The following is a 20,425-nucleotide window of genomic DNA, read 5'->3' on the forward strand; positions in this document are numbered from 1 at the left end:
TTTAATTAGATGAACAAGATTATCTCCAAGATGCACAAAAGGCGTATGATTCTAAGCACTATTCAGTCTCTTCGGAGTTGACTGCCTCACAAGTAACTTCATTGCTACCAAAGGATCAACAGTGCATTAATTGTTGTGTCTCATCAGAAACAGGTTATGAGACAAATCAGATTGCCCTGAGTGAAGACATACTTGAGGGACTAACTTCTATACAGAATGAAAAAAATGTAACAGGGCTTGATCTCCTTTCTTCTGTGGATGGTGGCACTTCAGATGAAATCCAGCCCCTATATATGGGACGATGTAGTAAACCTGTCTGTGATCTGATAAGTGACATGGGTAATTTAGTTCATGTAACTAGTAGTGAAGAAGATATTAAAAAACTATTGCCAGATGATTCGAAGTCTAGTGCAGATTCCTTGATTGGACTGGATTTATCTTCAGTGTCAGAAATTTTCTGTGTGTCTTCAACAGACCATGGTAATAATACAGCCAAAGAGGAACAGAATGATGTCGGGTCTGAATTACAAAGCAGAGGAATCAGTGGAACTACAGAATTTGGTGTAAAAGTGGATACAGCACTTTCAGATTCATGTAATTACAATGAGAAAGAAAATATAGAGGATAAAAAGATCTCTAATCAGTCAGAACCAGTTGTTGATTTTAACATGCCATCTGCTTTGACTCAACAAAGTTCCAAAGTGTTTGATGCCAAAGACCACCCACAACACAAGAACCAGCTATGTGAGTTAGTAAAAGCTGTTGGCTGTTTGGTAGAAGAGGAGGAAGAGGTGCCAGGTAAAGCTGCCACAGAATGTTTAAAAGAAGGAGCCAGCAGTCTTTCAAAAAATGGAGACTTATGCTTAAATGATTCAAATGTAAGAGATGAAAACTCCAAGTTACCCGACTTTTCCATTGAGGAAGATAGGACTGCTGTATTTATAAAAGAATCTGCAAAAGAAGACTCCAGAAATTTAGATTTTAATGATAATAGAGATGTAATCCAAGATTCTGCTTCAGCTTTACATGTTTCAAGTGAAAATACATACTCCTCACTGTCCTGTCTTCCAGTACCTGGGTCTTTGTGTGGATCTTTAATTGACAGTAAAGGTCATGGTGATTTTTTACCCCAGAATGAAAATAAAGATAATGTACAGGATGCAGTGACTGTACATGAAGAAATACAGAAGAAAGTTACTCCAGGTAGGGAATCTTTGAAGGAGACTGATCTTTTGAAACAGGATAAATGTAAAAACATACTTCATCAGCCATTAACTGAAAAGATGGGAGATAGAAAGGTAGATTCTAACCAGATGGTAATTAGGGTTGAATCTGTGGATTACCCTGATAACAGCAGTTCTTGTACACCCGCAGAATCTCAAATAGAGCTTTCTGGTGCTAGTGCCCCAGAATCTCCTGATCATTGTGAAGGTCTCACTTTTTCAAGCAATGATATTGATGGACAAGACTTAGATTACTTTAACATTGATGAAGGCATGAAAAGTGGCGCACCAATTAGTGATGCTGAACTTGATGCCTTTCTCACTGAACAGTATCTTCAGACGAGTAACATAAAATCATTTGAAGAAAATATAAATGATGCAAAATCTCAAATGAATCAGATAGATATGAAAGGCCTAGATGACGGAAGTATCGATAATATATATTTCGATGCTGAAGCAGGAGCTACTGGGGAAAGTCCTGGTATTAATACGATTTGTGAAACAGTTGATAAACAAAATACAGCTGAAAATGGTAGCCTTTCTTTAGGTGAAAAAAGTACAGTTCCAGTTGAACAAGGGTTATCTAGCAGTAAGTCTGAGATTACAAATGAATTATCAGTCTCTGATAGTAACAGTCAGTCTGTTCATGTTGGAGGGGCCAGACCTAAGCAATTGTTTAGTGTTCCATCAAGAACAAGGAGTTCAAAGGAACCAAATAAACTGGATATTCCAAATATGCCTGAAAGTAAACCCAGGGTAACAAATACCACTGTTCCAGCCACCTATACTCCAGATTCTGTGACTGATCCTCAGGTTAGCTTCAATTCTAATTACATTGATATAGAAAGTAATTTTGAAGGTGGATCCAGTTTTGTAACTGCAAATGAAGAATCTCTTCCTGCAAACACTTGCAAAGATGGCCTTGTTTTGGGCCAGAAGCAACCTACTTGGGTTCCTGATTCAGAAGCTCCAAATTGTATGAACTGCCAAGTCAAATTTACTTTTACGAAACGGAGACATCATTGCCGAGCATGCGGAAAAGTAAGCTATAAAAATGTTTGTCTTTTATTCTTTTGAGGCATTTTAAATGAAATTTTATATGACAGAAAAACTGATTAATAGACGATTAAAAGATTCATTAATTTAAAATCATTGTTTTTCATTTATGTGGAAATATATAAAGCACTGCCATTTTTATAGATTGCTTGAGGTTTGAATAAATGTCACACAGTCATGGGTATTACATACCAGGAAATGAGGAACACTGATTTTTGTGAAATCTAACAATGTGTGTCATTTTCTCCCTGACATTAATACATCAGATGTACGGAATTCAGTTAGATTCCAGTTTATCCTTGAATACTTAATTTCAGGACTACTCTGCAGGTAGTGTTATGCTTGATCCCTGAGGTAAACACTGAGAAAAAAGCAGATTGACTTGCCCGAGGTTCAGAACACTGCAGATGACTTCATTTGTGTTCTGTCTTAATTGTGAATTCTAAGACTTGCCTATAGAAATAACATTGCATTTTTTCCCAAAATGGCACTCCATTCCATTACTCTTGCCTGGAGAATCCCATGGACGGAGGAGCCTGGTGGGCTACAGTCCACAGGGTCGCAAAGAGTCAGACACAACTGAGCGACTTCACTTTAGTTGCAGCAAGTAAGGGCTACTCTTTAGTTGCAGTGTGCAGGCTTCTTACGGCAGTGACTCCTCTTGTTGCGGCTCACGGGCTCGGGTGCTCCGGCTTCAGTAGCTGCAGCCCGTTGGCTCAGTAGTTACGACTCACAGGCCCCAGGGCACAGGCTTAAGAGTTGTGGCACAGGGCTTAGCTGCTCTGCAGCACGTGGGTTCCTCCTGGATCGGGGTGGAACCTGTGTCTCCTGCATTGGCCAGCAGGAGCCCTCTATTTGTGGGTTTTGTTTTGTTTTGTTTTTTAACTGAGTGTAGTTGATTTATAATATTATGAAAGTTTTAAGTGTACAACATAGTGATTCCCAGTTTTTAAAGGCTATACTCCATTTGTAGTTATTATAAAATCTTGGCTATATTCCCTGTGCTGTACAACATATCCTTGTAGTTTATTTTGTACTTTTTAGTTTGTGCCTTTTAATCCTCTGCCCCTGTCTTGCCCTTCCCCACTTTCCTCAGTGGTAACCACTACTTTGTTCTCTATAAATCTGAGTCTGTTTCTCTTTTGAATAACATTCTACTTTTAAAAGTTGTAAAGTAAGGAGACTTCCCTGACAGTCCAGTGGTTAAGACTGTACTTCCACTGCATGGAGTGTGGGTTTGATCCCTGATTGGGATTTGAAGATCTCACATGCAGTGCAGCACAACCAAAAAGTTAAAAAAAAAAAAAAAGAAAAGGTTTGTAAAGGATGACAGAAAGCTTTTAAAATTGTGAACTTATTACTTAAGAAAGTTTTTTTCCCCTTCTAATTAGTGTAATTGATTTAAAGGAATTCTCATCAGTAATATAATTTTAAGTTGTAGAAACCTCATTTAAGTCAAATAATAAAAATAAAAAATCATTTTAATAATTACCTATGTGATTACAGTGATTTGAATAATTGTCGTGTAATCAGAAAAATGGTGTTTGCCTCCAGTAGGTATAACCATGCTTGAAACAAAATCAAATTCTATATTTTATTCTCTTCAGGTATTTTGCGGTGTCTGTTGTAATAGGAAGTGTAAATTGCAGTATCTAGAGAAGGAGGCAAGAGTATGTGTAGTCTGCTATGAGACTATTAGTAAAGGTGAGTATTAATCTGACATATCTTCTTCCAGTAATTGAATATATCTTAAAAACAACTAGATTGTGACAAAGATAAACTTCTTTATTTTCTTAAGGCGAGGACCTAGTGTTGACTTATCTGGCTTAGGTGGGACATCCCAAGCCTTGGTTTCTCTTCTTTTTGTTCCACTCTCACAATTATTACTACCAGTCTGGAAAGGAAGCATTCAGTTTCTGGAATGGCAGTTCATTAACTTTTAACAGGTACCAAGTCCCTAAATGCTACATTTCATCTGCCTATTTGTTTTTGTCACCATCATTGTCATCCTCATCATCTTAATCTAAACATTTATAGAATATCTACCAGTAAATAGTATCCAGTCTTATATATTAATAGCATTAGGCAAGATAATAGTTCCCACCTTATAGAAAATTACAACCTACAGTGGGAATGAAAGATAAGGTAGTAATAATATTTATAATTTTTATATAAATTCATAGAATTGTTACACTATTTGTACAGTTTCGTCTTTTACATATTTCTTTCCTTTCTCAGTTTTATAATTTTGTTTGTATGTTTAGCTAGTTTACTATTATTATCAGCAGAAATCTTGGTGGTCTTACTTGAGTTCTCACAGTTGTGTATGTGTCTGTATATGTCTGTGTTTGTTTTTTCCTTCAAATACACGTTTGTTCTTTTGAGTACTTCTTGGCATTTTTAAAGATTTGTTGACAGTTTAATTCCCAGCAAGTATTACTTGGGACTTTTTAGACCAGACCTGTGCACTAGCTCAGGTACTGCTTCCTGTTAGCCAGGAGAATAAATACTTGATAATAATTTGTTTTTCTCTTTTGAATGAAGATAAATTTTTTCAGCAATTCTTCAAAAAGCTCTGATGTGAGTCTGTTAGCCTGAGGTAAGCTGCTTTACTCCCTGCTGTTGACCTCTGCTCTGGAAGATAATAGAGTATAAATCTTTTAATAATTCCATAATACCACCAGTCTTTATGAAGAATTTAAGTACTTATAGTTGTTTTGTCTTTTGCTTATGCCATTTCAGTAGCCTTTAAGACTACTGCTGGTGCTGCTGGCCAAGCAATCTGCTAGAATTAAGAAATCTTAGAGCAAGCTCCAACATAATTATCTCCCTGGTTAAAAATAAAGCAGCCATGAAGATTTGAAACATTCTTTGAGTTGACAAGTCAGATTTTTAGGTGAACATTAAAATATATTCTGACTTTAAGGATCCAGGAGAGATGATACAGTCATTAAAGATATCTACTAGGAAACTGAGATCAAGCATTGGTTTATTAAAGAAAATATTTTGAATGGATTTGTTTATTTAGGTATTTGTTTTATTTATTCTGTTTTGATATAACATGTAATTTCATTTGTGGCTCTGTTTATCATTAATTTATATACCATAAGAAAACATAAATAAGTTACTTTAATACCAGCATCAGGGTTGAAAATAGTAGACATGATCATTTAAAATAATGTTACTAATAAGAGGAGAAAAATGGCTCAAGGAGTTTTTTTAAGATAAATTCCAGGAAGAAGTTTCATTATAGACTGGATATGAGGAAGTTGTGCTAAGACTTTGTAAGTTTTAAAGAAGCATGCATGTGAGTGCCATTACATAAACTTAGGGTAAGTTGGAAATTACTTTGAAACTCTGAGTATTATGTTTGATTAGTGGAAGTCATTGCATGAGAGTGCTCATTCAGTGGCGCTTGCAGAAGATTATTGTAGCAGTGGCGGCATCCGAAGCAGATCAGTTTGGAGAAATGCTTACGGGAGAGCTACCAGTGCTGTTCCGTGTACTTTGGATACAAAATCATTCAGCAGCGTTCAGACACTGTTCTGTGCTTTAGAGATCCAGCTGAAAACAACACATATTTCCTGTTTTTATGGAACTTTTTGATCTCATAGAGCCTATGAATGTGGGGAGTGATGGATAGGATAGCAAAGAGAATATCAGATGGTCATAATATTCTAAATCAAAAGAGTGTAAGAGGGATAGATGGTAACAGATTCAGGGGCAAGAGGTGGTTATTTTTAAAGGTGGTAAGAATAAGGGCTTATGATAAGATGATATTTAAACAGAGACTTGAAGGAGATAAGAGAATAAAGCTATGTGGAAGAACATGCCAGGCAGAGAGAACAGTAGCAGCACAGACCCTAACCTAGAAGAGTGCTTGCTTCACTGCTGAACAGAAGGCCTCAGTGACTGTATCATGACGAGTAGGTAGATTTTAGTGAGAAATGATGTCAGCTAACTAGGAAAGCAGAGGCGGAATTAATAGAAATGTAGACTAAGACAGGGTCTTGTGGGCCACTGTAACAACTTAAATTTTCATTTCAGTAGGGAAGCCGTTAAAGGATTTTAAACAAGAATGATGTGATACGATTTATGTCTTTAAAGAATCACTAGGAACTATACTGGAAATAGACTGTAAGGGTACAAGGGCAAAAAACAGATGGTCATGTTAAGTAACAGTGATTTGCTTTAGTAGATACCAAACATAAGCCAAAATTATATTGAAATAACTAATTGGTAGCTTATACTGAAGTAGAATGCTGCCAACTAAAATAAGGAAATAAGAATATTATCTTTTCCCACGTTCCACTTCTTGTTTCGCCATTTGATTTCTTTCTCCTTACAACTTGAAAAATAGAGTATTTATCATTACTTACTTTGAAGTTTAAAAACATCTGAGATGAATTTTTTTTCCCTTTATAGCTCAGGCATTTGAAAGAATGATGAGTCCAACTGGTTCTAATCTTAAATCTAATCATTCTGATGAGTGTGCCACCGTCCCGCCTCTTCAGGAGACTCAAACATTGAGTATACCTTCACCTACAACTTTACCAATCTCAGCACTTAAACAACCAAGTGTTGAAGGTAACTAGAAGAAAATGCTGTCTAATATTAAAGATAATTGTTAAAATAGAAGTTTTCTAATATTCAGGGAATCTAGTGAGAATAGAGAACCTAGGGTAGCTTCCAGAAGGAACTTAATACAGGGAACTAGTTAGAAGGGTATGAAGGGTATGTATGTTAGAAGGGTAGAAGAACAAAAAGGGCATGCTCACGTGACGCTCAAGGGTGGAAGAAAAGCTATGACAAACCTGGACAATGTATTAAAAAGAAGAGACATTACTTTGCCGACAAAGATCCGTCTAGTCAAAGCTATGGTTTTTCCAGTAGTCATGTATGGATGTGAGAGTTGGACCATAAAGAAGGCTGAGCACCGAAGAACTGATGCTTTTGAACTGTGGTGTTGGAGAAGACTCTTAAGAGTCCCTTGGACTGCAAGCAGATCCAACTAGTCCATCCTTAAGGAAATCAGTCCTGAGTGTTCATTGGAAGGACTGATGCTGAAGCTGAAGGTCCAATACTTTGGCCACCTGATGCGAAGAGCCAACTCATTGGAAAAGACCCTGATACTCGGAGGGATTGAAGGCGGCAGGAGAAGGGGATGAGAGAGGATGAGATGGTTGGATGGCATTACCGACTCAATGGACATGAGTGTGAGCAAGCTCTGGGAGCTGGTGATGGACAGGGAGGCCTGGCATGCTGCAGTCCATGGGGTCTCAAGAGTCAGACACAACTGAGTGAGTGACCAAGTGACTCAGAGATTAGTAAGTGCAGGAAGCAGCCGCTATCCCTGGGGTTGGGAGAATGAAAGGGGAGAGTCAGGGTTACTAGAACTCAGTACAGGAATACCAGGAGATGCTTGGTTCTCAGACTCTGTGTTCATGGATTAGGGTACCACATCATGCGACTGGTGCTGTTGCTTCTAGAGGAACACACCTGGCAAATGCTGGGGCCATTAAGGAGCCTCATAGGATTGGTGTTAAGATGACTGAAGGAGTGGTCCCAGCTTGATTAGTTGATTGATGTATGGAGTACTGAAACTCACGGGTTTGTAGGTATGTAGGGTTTGTAGGTATATCTGGTGGTGCTGCTGCTGCAGAGATCCTGGCGGGAACTAAAAACAGAAAGAATTCCTTCTCTTCCCACCTTTCAGTCTTCAACCAGTGCCTGTCATTAGTACCCTGACCAGGACCAACTGCAGGGGGTCTGGGACTTGGTGCTTTTCAGATGTCCAGAGAGTATCAAAGAGCACCATGTGGAAGGGTGGGCTTGGATTTGAAAGACAGTAGGTAAATAATTGGCATGTCTCCCTTTGCTTAAAAATCTGTTTTTAGATGTGTATTTCACCACAATAAAAAATGTTTCTTATATCTTCTAAAAAACCTTTAAAGATTTAAAAACCTTTGGTCTCTCTGTTCGTTTTTACAACCTATTGTAGTAGGATCTTGAGTAAAACCTGTATAGACTTTTATTTAATTTTCAAATAGAAATATAGTTGATTTACAATGTTGTGTTCTTTTCAGGTGTATGATGCAGTGATTCAGTTATATGTGTATATATATATTTCAGATTCTTTTCCCTTATAGGTTATTATAAAATATTGAGTGTAGTTCCCTGTGCTATTCACTACTGTGTATATTTTTCAACATAAACTGTTAGTCTGTAACATGCTAAAAAATAACTAATTGTCAGACAAATTCAAGCATTTCTGTCAACTATTTTGAGTTTCACTTATCTCTAACTTAATAGCTATTTTCTATTTATTATTGTAACTTAAGAGGTTCAGTATGTATGGTTATATATTACAACTCTAAAGATGATGAATCTGCTTTTTAAAATATTTATATATTTTCTTATATTGACTTTAAAATTATTAAATTATGAAGCATTGCAAATACAGGAAATTCCTTTTTAAATATATCCACCCATGTTGCAGAAATTATATATGAATCCAATTTTTCCAGTGTTATTTGTATTTTGATTTGGAAAGTTGGTCCCTTTGATGTTGTGTTCTAAAATCTGGTAGGAATTTTCATAACCTTCCTCCACAGATGCTTTTTAACAAAAGAGAACAGATATTTATGCTGACATCTAGTTATTTCCTCCAAATTTGAGAGGAAAATATTAATTACTATTAAGAAATATAAATTAATTATATTTAAAAATGTAAATATCCAACATTATAAGAACAAAACATGTCGTGCTTCTGTTAAGTTAGAAGTAGAAATTGACCTCGGATGCCCAAGTGATCCCATTTCTTTTTTTAGACTTTTTATGCTTCTTTCTTCTGTTCTTCATACTTTTTTCCTTTGCTTACCTTCCACGCTCTGGTCTATTCCATTTTCTCTCCCTATGCTTTAGTCCCTAAACTTTATTTGGTCTCCATACTCACAAAGTTAGCCTTAATAATATAGGCTTTAAATCTACATTTGATGTCTTTAAGGTATAACCTCTCCTGTCTACACTTTTTTTGACTAAGGGATTCCTAGGGCTAGCCCTGCCTTTGTAGGAATTAGGAAAAAAACTATTCCAGGTAGATGAATCACAAAAAGCTATTTCCTTAGGCCTTACAACCCTGAAATGCAGGGCTTGCCAATAGTTAGAAAAAGCTTTTGAAAACTTTTCCTGACCTATTTAATATTAAATCATTGCAATATCAAATTAAAATGCATTACTTTTTTAAACTGATTCTAGGATTATGCTCCAAAGAACAGAAGAGAGTATGGTTTGCAGATGGTATATTGCCCAATGGTGAAGTTGCAGATACAACAAAATTATCATCCGGAAGTAAAAGATGTTCTGAAGACTTTAGTCCTGTCTTACCCGATATGCCGTTGGTAAGGAATCTAAATGCTAATTAGTAAAATTTTATTTCATAGGTAATTCCTTGTATGATTATTAGAGTCATTGTTTAGTTGCTAAGTCATATCTGACTCTTTGACGACCCCACAGACTATAGCCTGCCAAACTCCTCAGTCCGTGGGATTTCCCAGGCAAGAATACTGAAGTGGGTTGCCATTTCCTTCTCCAGGGGATGTTCCTGACCCAGGGATTGAACCTGCATCTCCTGCGTTGGTAGGCGGATATTTTACCACTGAGCCACCAGAGAAGCCCCTGATGACTAGAGTACTTTTTAAAAAATTCTTTGAGCTTCATTAAATGAGAAGCATATGATGTAGTGAATTTATTTTAAATTTTATTTTTTAATTCCAGTTTAAGGCAATGATTCTTAAATTTTTTTTTTTTAATCTCAGGACCCCTTTATGCTCTTAAAAATTATTGAGAACTCAAAAGAACTGTAGGTTATGTGGGTTATGTTTATTGATAATTACTGAATTAAAACTGACAAAAATTTTAAACAAATAAATTAAAAATAAACTCATTAATAGAAATAATATTTTTATGAAGAGTTTTCAAAATAAAAGTTTAGTGAGAGGAATAACATTGTTTTATATTTTGTGTGAATTTCTTTAACATCTGGCTTAATAGAAGATAGATTCTTACATCTACTTCTAAATTCAGTCTGTTGTGATATGTTGTTTCAGTTAAATTAAATGAAGAAAATCCTGGGACTTCACTGACTTCCTGAAAGGGTGTTGAGATCACTGGACCACATTTTGAGAACCACCTAGTATGGGGAAATAGAACTGAGATTTAGTAAGGCAATTTAGACTAATTTGTTTAATGATTTTCAAACATTCAGTGAAGTATCTGATGGTAGTATATATGTTTATATTTATAGAGATGTACTAGGTGTTAAATAGAAGACATAATATAGAATCCCAACCCACCAAGAACTCTTAATTGTAAAATAGTATAATACTTACAAAAGCAAGTATTAACATATGAAGTAGAAATCTTGTTTATTCATTAAACAGAGATTTATTGAGCATCTCCTCTGAGCCAGTTACCTGGTTTATCCAGGGTACATATATTAGACAAGATGCACATGTATCCTCTTTTCAAGGTCCTATTCTATGTAAACTTATGTTGTTTGTCAGTAAGAATTCATGAGCTAGGTTTTACAAGGAGCCGTAATTACCAAAAGTAATTACCAAAAGTATGTTCCTTAGCTAGCACCTACCCTCAATCAATATTTTAACAAAATGGAATTTTTACTGAGGCTAGTATTACTTGAGTTCATAAACAGTTCTCTATTGACTCAGGTTTGGCCAGTCTGAAAAAGCAGGGGGTTGGGGGGGGCTTAACTGAAGCAGATTTAATGTATAGTTTATTCCAGATCACTACTGTTGTGGAGTATATCGATCATTTTGCTTCCTAACCACTCCCCTCTCTGCCTTCTCCCCTTTTCCTCTCCCTTGCCACCTCCCAGCCAGGCATTTTTGTCATTAGGAGGAGGAGTGCCTTGGGTTGAACCAATAAACATGCTCACTTTGTGGTATGGAATAGGATCCTGGAGTTCTCCTTGCCTCCTTTTTCTAGTCTATGAAATTAAAGTCACACTTACCTGAGCATATAGTAAAGCTAAACCTGTGTGTACTTGAATTTAGAAGCAAGATGGTACTGTTTCTTGGGAAATTTGGCTTCTAAAGAATTTCTGAGCCCATTTTGATTTTATTTATTCTTTTTAAAAAGATATCTTTGACTGTAGAAATCAACATTTCACATTTGAGCAGAGACCATGAACTGATTTGGGCTTTGTCCTCTGTATTTCACAGATGGTAGACACAGTGGACTATGCCCATTCTATTCCAGTGGAAGAACCAAACAGTGACACAGGAGATACAAGAAATGAGATAATTCGAAGTCCTACTTCTCAGGTTCCACCTGTGGAAAAACTGCCTGCGAACACAGGAACTGAGGGGTTGCCTGCATCTGCTTCTTTTACGCTAGACGATGATGTTTTTGCAGAAACCGAGGAACCATCAGATCTTACTGATGTCTTGGTTAACAGCAGTTTACCTGTTGCTAGTGCTTCAGATTATAGGTTATTGTGTGGTATTGATGATAATGTTTGCAAGAAGATTAGTCTTCTACCTGATGATGAGGACAGCTTGCCCCCCCTTCTGGTTACATCTGGAGAAAAGGGGTCAGGTAGGATAGCATTTATTTAAATTTAAAAAGGAGTTTTGTTATTGTTTTTTAAAAGAAGAATATATTGATGAGTTTTGTCTCTGATATATGAAATGTATTTTTTTAAACTTACTGTGGTTGAAATATGTATGATGGCATGGAACACTAGTTTACAAAAAGTCTTACTATATAAAAACAATTCTAAAAAGATCTGACCTCTTGAGTTTATTTGAATATGATTCACTTATTTGGGTCCCTAATTTAAAGTCCAGTACAGCAGAAAAATTCATAGACTTTAAGTCCTGTATTAGTTTTGACTCCATATCATTTTTTTTAAAGATGCACAGTGCCTAAAGAAAAGAGTACTGGATTGGATGACAGAAATAGAAATTTTAGTTCCTCATTTGCTACATAATATACCTATGACTTGAAGCATAATTTAATCTTCTGGGCCTCAGCTTCCTTTGTAAAAGAAGATAATATAGGTGGTCTCTAAGGACCTTTTTAAGCTGGAGATTCTGTGGCTGTCTCCCACCTTGGAATAGTTCCCTAAGAATACATCCATGTAACTCCAGGCATTATGCTGCATCCCACATGAAATGAGTATGTTCTGTGCCTGATATTGTAGGAGAATGAAGCCTAGGATCTCTGTTCTGTAAGTAGGAGCTATTTCATGATCCTAGTGATAGTGGCAAAAGTACTGTCAGCCTGATCTTTGCATGCCATTGGTATATTTTCCTGTCGATTGTCAAGTTCTTTCTTAGCCACTTGTCACTGACCTAAGGCATATCGCAGCAAGCAGTATATACAGTTTGGGTCTAGACTACTTTTACAGTTGCAAATTTCAGAATTTATAATTGGAGTGGCTGGCAGATTGGAATTGACTTTAGAAAACTGTCTTAAAATTAGCTTAAAGGTGCTGAAATTGTGTCAGTATGCTGTTTAGTCAACATATTTGTGCATAGACTATATATGTAATATAATTGATCAGAATTTATATGTATTCTAATATTAATATATTCACATAAATTGAAAAGTAAAAATTAGTAGTATATAACAGTTGTCTGGTTGTTGATTGATTTCATGACATGTGTTTTCTTTTTAACTGAGATCAAGTCATTGGCAGATTTATAAATGTGGCTTTTTTATGATAGGCATATTTAACAGCAGACCTGTTTATTCTAATTAATATGTTATCTTTATGTTTTAGTGCCTGTAGTAGAAGAACACCCATCTCACGAACAAATCATTTTGCTTCTTGAAGGCGAAGGTTCTTGTCCTGTTACTTTTGTCTTGAATGCTAATCTACTTGTGAATGTCAAGTTAGCATTTTGTAAGTAACGATTTATTTTTCTTTGCCTAATTGGTAAGCAGGATTTCTGAATAATTAATTTCATTGTCAGGTTGAATTTTGATTCGCAACTGTAAAAAAAATAAGCAGTATTAGATATTGATTTTTTTAGTCAAATATTAATATAAATAAATTTTGCAGTTTTACATGCAGTGAGATTTGAAGTAATAGTTTAGATTTTTACTTAGTTCAGTCACTCGCTTGTGTCCAACCCTTTGCGACCTCATGGACTGCAGTACACCAGGCCTCCCTGTCCATCACCAACTCCCAGAGCCTGCTCAAACTCATGTCGGTTGAGTCAGTGATGCCAGCTAACCATCTCATCCTCTGTCATCCCCTACTCCTCCCAAGATCAATCTTTCCCAGCATCAGGGTCTTTTCAAAAGAGTCAGTTCTTTGCATCAGGTGGCCAAAGTATTGGAGTTTCAACTTCAGCATCAGTCCTTCCAATGAATATTCAGGACTGATTTCCTTTAGAATATACTGGTTGGATCTCCTTGCTGTCCGAGGGACTCTGAGGAGTCTTCTCCAAACCACAGTTCAAAAGAATCAATTCTTCAGTGCTTAGCTTTCTTTATACTTCAGCTCTCACATCCATACATGACTACTGGAAATACCATAGCTTTGACTAGACGGACCTTTGTCGGCAAAGTAACGTCTCTGCTTTTTAATATGCTGTCTAGGTTGGTCATAATATTTCTTCCAAGGAGCAAGCATCTTTTAATTTCATGGCTGTGGTCACCGTCTGCAGTGATTTTGGAACCCCCCCAAAATAAAGTCTGTCACCGTTTCTATTGTTTTCACATCTGTTTACCATGAAGTGATGGGATAAGATGCCATGATCTTAGTTTTCTGAATGTTGAGGTTTTGTTTTTTTTTTTGAATGTTGAGTTTTAAGCCAACTTTTTCACTCTCCTCTTTCACTTTCAAGAAGAGGCTCTTTAGTTCTTCACTTTCTGCCATAAGGGTGGTGGTCATCTGCATATCTGAGGTTATTGGTATTTCTCCCGACAATCTTGATACCAGCTTGTGCTTCATCCAGTCCAGCATTTTGCATAATGTACTCTGCAGATAAGTTAAATAAGCAGGGTGGCAGTATACAGCCTTGACGTACTCCTTTCCCGATTTGGAACCAGTCTGTTGTTCCATGTCCAGTTCTAACTGTTACTTCTTGACCTGCATACAGATTTCCCAGGAGGCAGGCAGTTTGTTGTAATCCACACAGTCAAAGGCTTTGGCATAGTCAATAAAGCAGATGTTTTTCTGGAACTCCCTTGCTTTTTCAATGATCCAGCGGGTGTTGGCAATTCGATCTCTGGTTCCTCTGCCTTTTCTAAACACAGCTTGAACATCTGGAAGTTTACAGTTCCATGTACTGTTGAAGACTGGCTTGGAGAATTTTGAGCATTACTTTGCTAGCGTGTGAGATGAGTCCAAGTGTGGTAGTTTAAGCATTCTTTGGCATTGCCTTTCTTTGGGATTGGAATGAAAACTGACCTTTTCCAGTCCTGTGGTCACTGCTGAGTTTTCCAAATTTTTTGGCATATTGAGTGCAGCACTTTCACAGCATCATTTTTTAGGGTTTAGAATATCTCAACTGGAATTCCATCACCTCCACTAGCTTTGTTTGTAGTGATGCTTCCTCAAGCCCACTTGACTTCGCATTCCAGGATGTCTGGCTCTAGGTGAGTGATCACACCATTGTGATTATCTGGGTCATGAAGATCTTTTTTATATAGTTCTTCTGTGTATTCTTGCCACCTCTTCTTTATATCTTTTGCTTCTGTTAGGTCCATACCACTACTGTCCTTTATTGAACCCATCTTTCCATGAAATGTTCCCTTGCTATCTCTAATTTTCTTGAAGACCTCTCTAGTCTTTCCCATTCTATTGTTTTCCTGTATTTCTTTGCATTGATCACTGAGGAAGGCTTTCTTATCTCTTCTTGCTGTTCTTTGGAACTCTGCATTCAGGTGGGTATATCTTTCCTTTTCTCCTTTGCCTTTTGCTTCTCTTCTTTTCTCAGGTATCTGTAAGGCCTCCTCAGACAACCATTTTGCCTTTTTGCATTTCTTTTTCTTGGGAATGGTCTTGATCACTGCCTCCTGTACAATGTCACGAACCTCTGTCCATAGTTCTTCAGGCACTTTGTTTATCAGATCTAATCCCTTGAATCTATTTGTCACTTCCACTGTGTAGTCATAAGGGATTTGATTTAGGTCGTACCTGAATGGTCTAGAGGTTTTCTCTATTTTCTTCAGTTTAAGTATGAATTTGGCAATAAGGAGTTCATGATCTGAGCCACAGTTAGCTCCCAGTCTTGTTTTTGCTTCTCCATCTTTGGCTGCAAAGAATATAATCAGTCTGATTTAGGTATTGATCATCTGATGATGTCCATGTGTAGAGTCTTCTCTTGTGTTGTTGGAAGAGGGTGTTTGCTATGACCAGTGCATTCTCTTGGCAAAACTCTATTAATCTTTGCCCTGCTTCATTCTGTACTCCATGGCCAAATTTGCCTATTACTCCAGGTATTTCTTGCATCTGCTTTTGCTTTCCAGTACCCTATAATGAAAAGGATATCTTTTATGGGTGTTAGTTCTAGAATGTCTTGTAGGTTTTCATAGAAGACTGTTCAACTTCAGCTTGTTTAGCATTACTGGTCCAGGCATAGACTTGGATTACTGTGATATTGAATGGTTTGCCTTGGAAACAAACAAAGATCATTCTGTCATTGTTGAGACTGCATCCAAGTACTGCATTTTGGACTCTTTTGTTGACTATGATGGCTACTCCATTTCTTCTAAGGGATTCTTGCCCACAGTAGTAGATGTCATGATCATCTGAGTTAAATTCACCCATTCCAGTCCATTCAGTTCACTGATTACTAAAATATCAGTGTTCACTCTTGCCATCTCTTGTTTGACCACTTCCAATTTGTCTTGATTCATCAACCTAACATTCCAGGTTCCTTGCAATATTGCTCTTTAAAGCATCAGACTTTACTTCTATCACCAGTCACATCTACAACTGGATGTTGCTTTTGCTTTGGCTCTGTCTCTTCTTTCTTTCTGGAGTTATTTCTCCTCTGATCTCCAGTAGCGTATTGGGGCACCTACCGACTGGGGGAGTTCCAGTGGACCACATTTGGTCAGAACTCACCACCATGACCTGTCCGTCTTGGGCGGCCCTACAGGGCATAGCTCATAGTTTCGTTGAGTTAGACAAGGCTGTTGTCCATGTGATCAGATTGGTTAATTTTCTCTGATGGTGGTCTTCATTCTGTCTGCCTCTGGTGGAGAAGGATAAGAGGCTCATGCCAGCTTCCTGATGGGAGAGACTGACTGAGGGGGAAACTGAATCTTGTTCCCATGGGCAGGGCCATGCTCAGTAAGGGGCTGTGTTCCCTACCTGTTATTTGAGCTGAGGCCAAAACTATTGAAGTAATCTTACACAGTTAACATAAGTAATCTTATACAATTCAGTTTAAAGTTTTTGTGAGAACATTGGGGAAATAAGGAGTTTGAAAAGTTGTGCTTCATGCATAGGACAATTAGAAGTTGACATTTATAGTTGTTTGCTTTTGTCACTTAAGATTCCTCAGACAAATACTGGTACTTCTCAACCAATGGATTGCATGGCTTGGGACAGGCAGAAATTATTATTCTATTGTTATGTTTGCCAAATGAAGATACTATTCCTAAGGACATCTTCAGATTGTTTATCACCATTTATAAGGATGCTCTGAAAGGTACAGTATTTTATTTTTAACTGTTCAGACAAGGGGATGGGTAAATGAGGGGCATTTTTGCTTTTAGCAGTGCTAACTGTACTAAAGGTTTATTTTATGAAGAGATTACTGATTACTTAAAAGAGCTTATCATCATTTTCAGTCTCCTTAAATCTAGCATTTTATGTGATTAGTGTCTTTATTGTTTTCTTTTCTATTTTAAAAGGTAAAATATATTTACCTTCTTGATCTTTTTATGTGTCTACACAGTAGTCCCCCTTTATCTGCAGGGGATAAGTTCCAAGACCTCAGTGGCTGCCTAAAACTGGAAATGGTACCGAACCCTACTGTACTATTTTTCTGTAGTATATATATACTATATGAAAAATAGCATATATGTATATATATATATATATATATAGATATAGATGTGCTGTGCTCAGTCATGTCCGACTGTTTACGACCCCATGGACTGCAGCCTACCAGGCTCCTCTCTCCATGGAGATTGTCCAGGCAAGAGTACTGGAGTGGGTTGCAATGCCCTCCTCCAGAGAATCTTCCCAACCCAGGGATCGAACTCAGGTCTCCTGTATTGCAGGCGGATTTTTTACTGTCTGAGCCACCAGGGACGTCCAAGAATACTGGAGTGGGTAGCCTCTCCCTTCACAGGAGGGCTTCCTGACCCAGAAATCGAACTGGGGTATCCTGCATTGCAGGCAGGTTCTTTACCAGCTGAGCTACTGGGAAAGCCACACACACACCATACACATACTATTTTTCATCCATACCTATGATGAAGCTTAATTTACAAATTAGGCAGAGTAAGAGAACATCCGAATTGCCAACATCACTTCTCTTGTGCCTTGGGGCCAATATTAAGAAAAACAAGGGTTACCTGAACACAAGCACAGTAACAGTAACAGTTGATCTAATAACTGAGACTACTACTGAGCGACTAGTGACCTGTAGCATATACAGTGTGAGCATGCTGGACAAACGACCCTGGTGTGCTTCACATCCCAGTGGGGCAGAGCAGGATAGCAAGAGATTTATTTAATTTTCCATTTAGTATTTTTGGACCACAGTTGACCAGAAACCATGGAAAGGCTTTTCACTTGACCATGAAATAAGGAGAAAAATTTAAAAACACCTGTGGTTAGAAACATTCTCAAATTTTTGTTCACAATTCCCAATCCGCAGAAATAACTGCACTTTGTGCACACAAGGTATTTAATGCCTCTTCAAGAGTGAAAGTAAGGAAAATATATTGCTTTTCTTTAAGAAAGTTTATATTGGGATATTCAGACTCAGAATGCCACTTCAAAACAATTCAAAATCTTTTTATTAATGATTTTATTTCTAGGAAAATACATAGAAAACTTGGACAGTATTACCTTTACTGAGAGTTTTCTCAGCAGCAAGGATCATGGAGGATTTTTATTTATTACACCTACTTTTCAGAAACTTGATGATCTCCTATTACCAAGTAATCCTTTTCTTTGTGGAATTCTTATCCAGAAGCTAGAGATTCCCTGGGCAAAGGTTTTTCCTATGCGTTTAATGTTGAGATTGGGTGCAGAATATAAAGGTAAGTTTTAGAATAACAAGTTATATAGGTTCATATACTGACTGTAAATAAGAATTTCACATATCAATAAAATGAATTTTTAATGTATTAATGGGACTACTTTTGTTTTTGTTTTTGTTTTACTACTTTTGTTTTGATGTACTTTTAAAATTCTAAAACAGCCGTCCTCTGGTACAAGATTAGTCTAGACAACCTTGATATGTTATGAGTTTCTAGATGTTCATAATTATTACATTATTAACTTACCTTAAAAATTTTTTGAACTTCAAGACAAAACACAGAAAACCTTGAAAAGTTTTCTTAAAAGTATTTCCTGTAAGGAGTTCATTTTGTTATGTTGCCTATATATTAAGACGGTAAGTCATTGTGCCCTACCCCAATTTGTACATACTCTAATGCCAGACATAAATGGTTGTGAAGTAATAGTCCAGGCTTATGTATATTTCTAAGGTTATCTCTAAGCTAAAATAATTTCTGTGTTAAACTTTTGTCCCTTACAAAAAAGAGTAATTTATTTATTGCATATAAAGTATATCACATATAAGGGAAATGTAGGCATTTGCTTCTCGTTTAATGGATATTTTCTTGGAGGAAAATTAAATGTAGAGAAGTTATAAAAGTGACCATTTCTATTTCAAAATGGACAGATTCCATGAAAGAGACATACATTTAAATCTGTTTGGCAAATTTATTAATCTCTAATTTGAACGGATGGTCCTTAGCATTTAAGATTTAAATACGTGATACTATTAAATTGTGTTGTAAGAAGTAAAAAATTAACTTTCATCTCAGATTTTGTACTGTGAACCAGAGAGCTTAAGAGATAGCATTCTGAGCCATGTGTTTCATCCATTCAGCCTCATGTTTTGTCTCTGATCCTAATATTTGTATGTTATTTTTATGGAAAGTTAGGTCAAAATACTGGCTAATCTTAAATCATTATGGAACATAATAATCTGTAAATTTGGCCAGTATTTTTGCCAGTATCACTTCTATATACTAAATCTGTTTTTCTTATACTGAGAATAGGAAAATCACAGAGTAATATTTTGAGAGACTTCTCAAAATATTAGGTTGGAGCTGGAAAACTATGACAGCTGTTTAGTGGTAATGAGAAAAATTACCAGTTATACACAGAAGTTAATTAGTCTCTGTTTTCCAAGTTCTTTGTGTTTTGCTGGATTTTAGATAGACCAGCATTTTGATGTTACTGGTGTTCATGCCACTTTAGACTAGAACTTGAATTTGTGGGGTGTGTGTGTATGTGTGTGATTGTTTTGTTTTAGAGATAATATACCTATGGAAAAGTTCATGGAAAAAGTTAGAGTCCCAAGATTAAAGACTGAAAACTGTCTGAAATTAATAATTTTCAAATAGCAATTTCCTGCACTTTTACGTTGAGACTATTTGGAATATCATTAAATGTTGAGTTAGATGATTTATGAAGTCCCTTTTTAACTCTGACAGAATGTCATTCTAAGTCATAACCTTTTGAAGATTAATGTTTTAGGTAAAATTACCTCTATCAAGTTGCAAAGGATGCTCCCTTATTCATATACAATGAAGTAAAAAAATCAGCCTTTACCTTAATTATATTATTTACCATTTTAATGTGTTTTACCACTAACTTACATTTGTTCTGTATTCTCTGTCATCCAAATAGCTTAGTTGTCATTTTTTAAAACTAAAAAAATGTGTTTGTGATAGCAAAGATGTGAGTTGCCCTTACTTAATTTTTTTTAAGTAGATAATGTCAAGTGTGTTTTCTTAGAGTCTTAAGAAAGTACATCTACATAACAGGTATTAAAGATTTAATTTAATACTTAATTTAAGGTATTAAAATAGGTATTTATTTAACCTAAGCTGAGGACTGAAATTCTCAG

General features: G+C 36.5%; 1 protein-coding gene across 8 annotated transcripts in view; it reads left to right on the forward strand.

The window, feature by feature from the left end:
* Positions 1–20,425, forward strand: part of ZFYVE16 (zinc finger FYVE-type containing 16) — a 57,393-nt gene that overhangs the window by 14,576 nt on the left and 22,392 nt on the right. For 7 of the 8 annotated variants that reach the window (XM_065919058.1, XM_065919056.1, XM_065919054.1 and 4 more), the window contains 8 exons: positions 10–2,264; positions 3,887–3,983; positions 6,705–6,866; positions 9,537–9,679; positions 11,522–11,897; positions 13,087–13,209; positions 16,820–16,975; positions 18,318–18,542. In XM_065919058.1, coding sequence (XP_065775130.1) covers positions 10–2,264; positions 3,887–3,983; positions 6,705–6,866; positions 9,537–9,679; positions 11,522–11,897; positions 13,087–13,209; positions 16,820–16,975; positions 18,318–18,542 — 3,537 coding nt within the window. Of the gene's footprint in view, positions 1–9; positions 2,265–3,886; positions 3,995–6,704; positions 6,867–9,536; positions 9,680–11,521; positions 11,898–13,086; positions 13,210–16,819; positions 16,976–18,317; positions 18,543–20,425 lie in introns of those variants that run through there. The other variant, XM_065919061.1, reaches the window with a different exon arrangement.

This window comes from Muntiacus reevesi, chromosome 1 (assembly GCF_963930625.1).
Source record: "Muntiacus reevesi chromosome 1, mMunRee1.1, whole genome shotgun sequence".
Classification (NCBI taxonomy): Eukaryota; Metazoa; Chordata; class Mammalia; order Artiodactyla; family Cervidae; genus Muntiacus; species Muntiacus reevesi.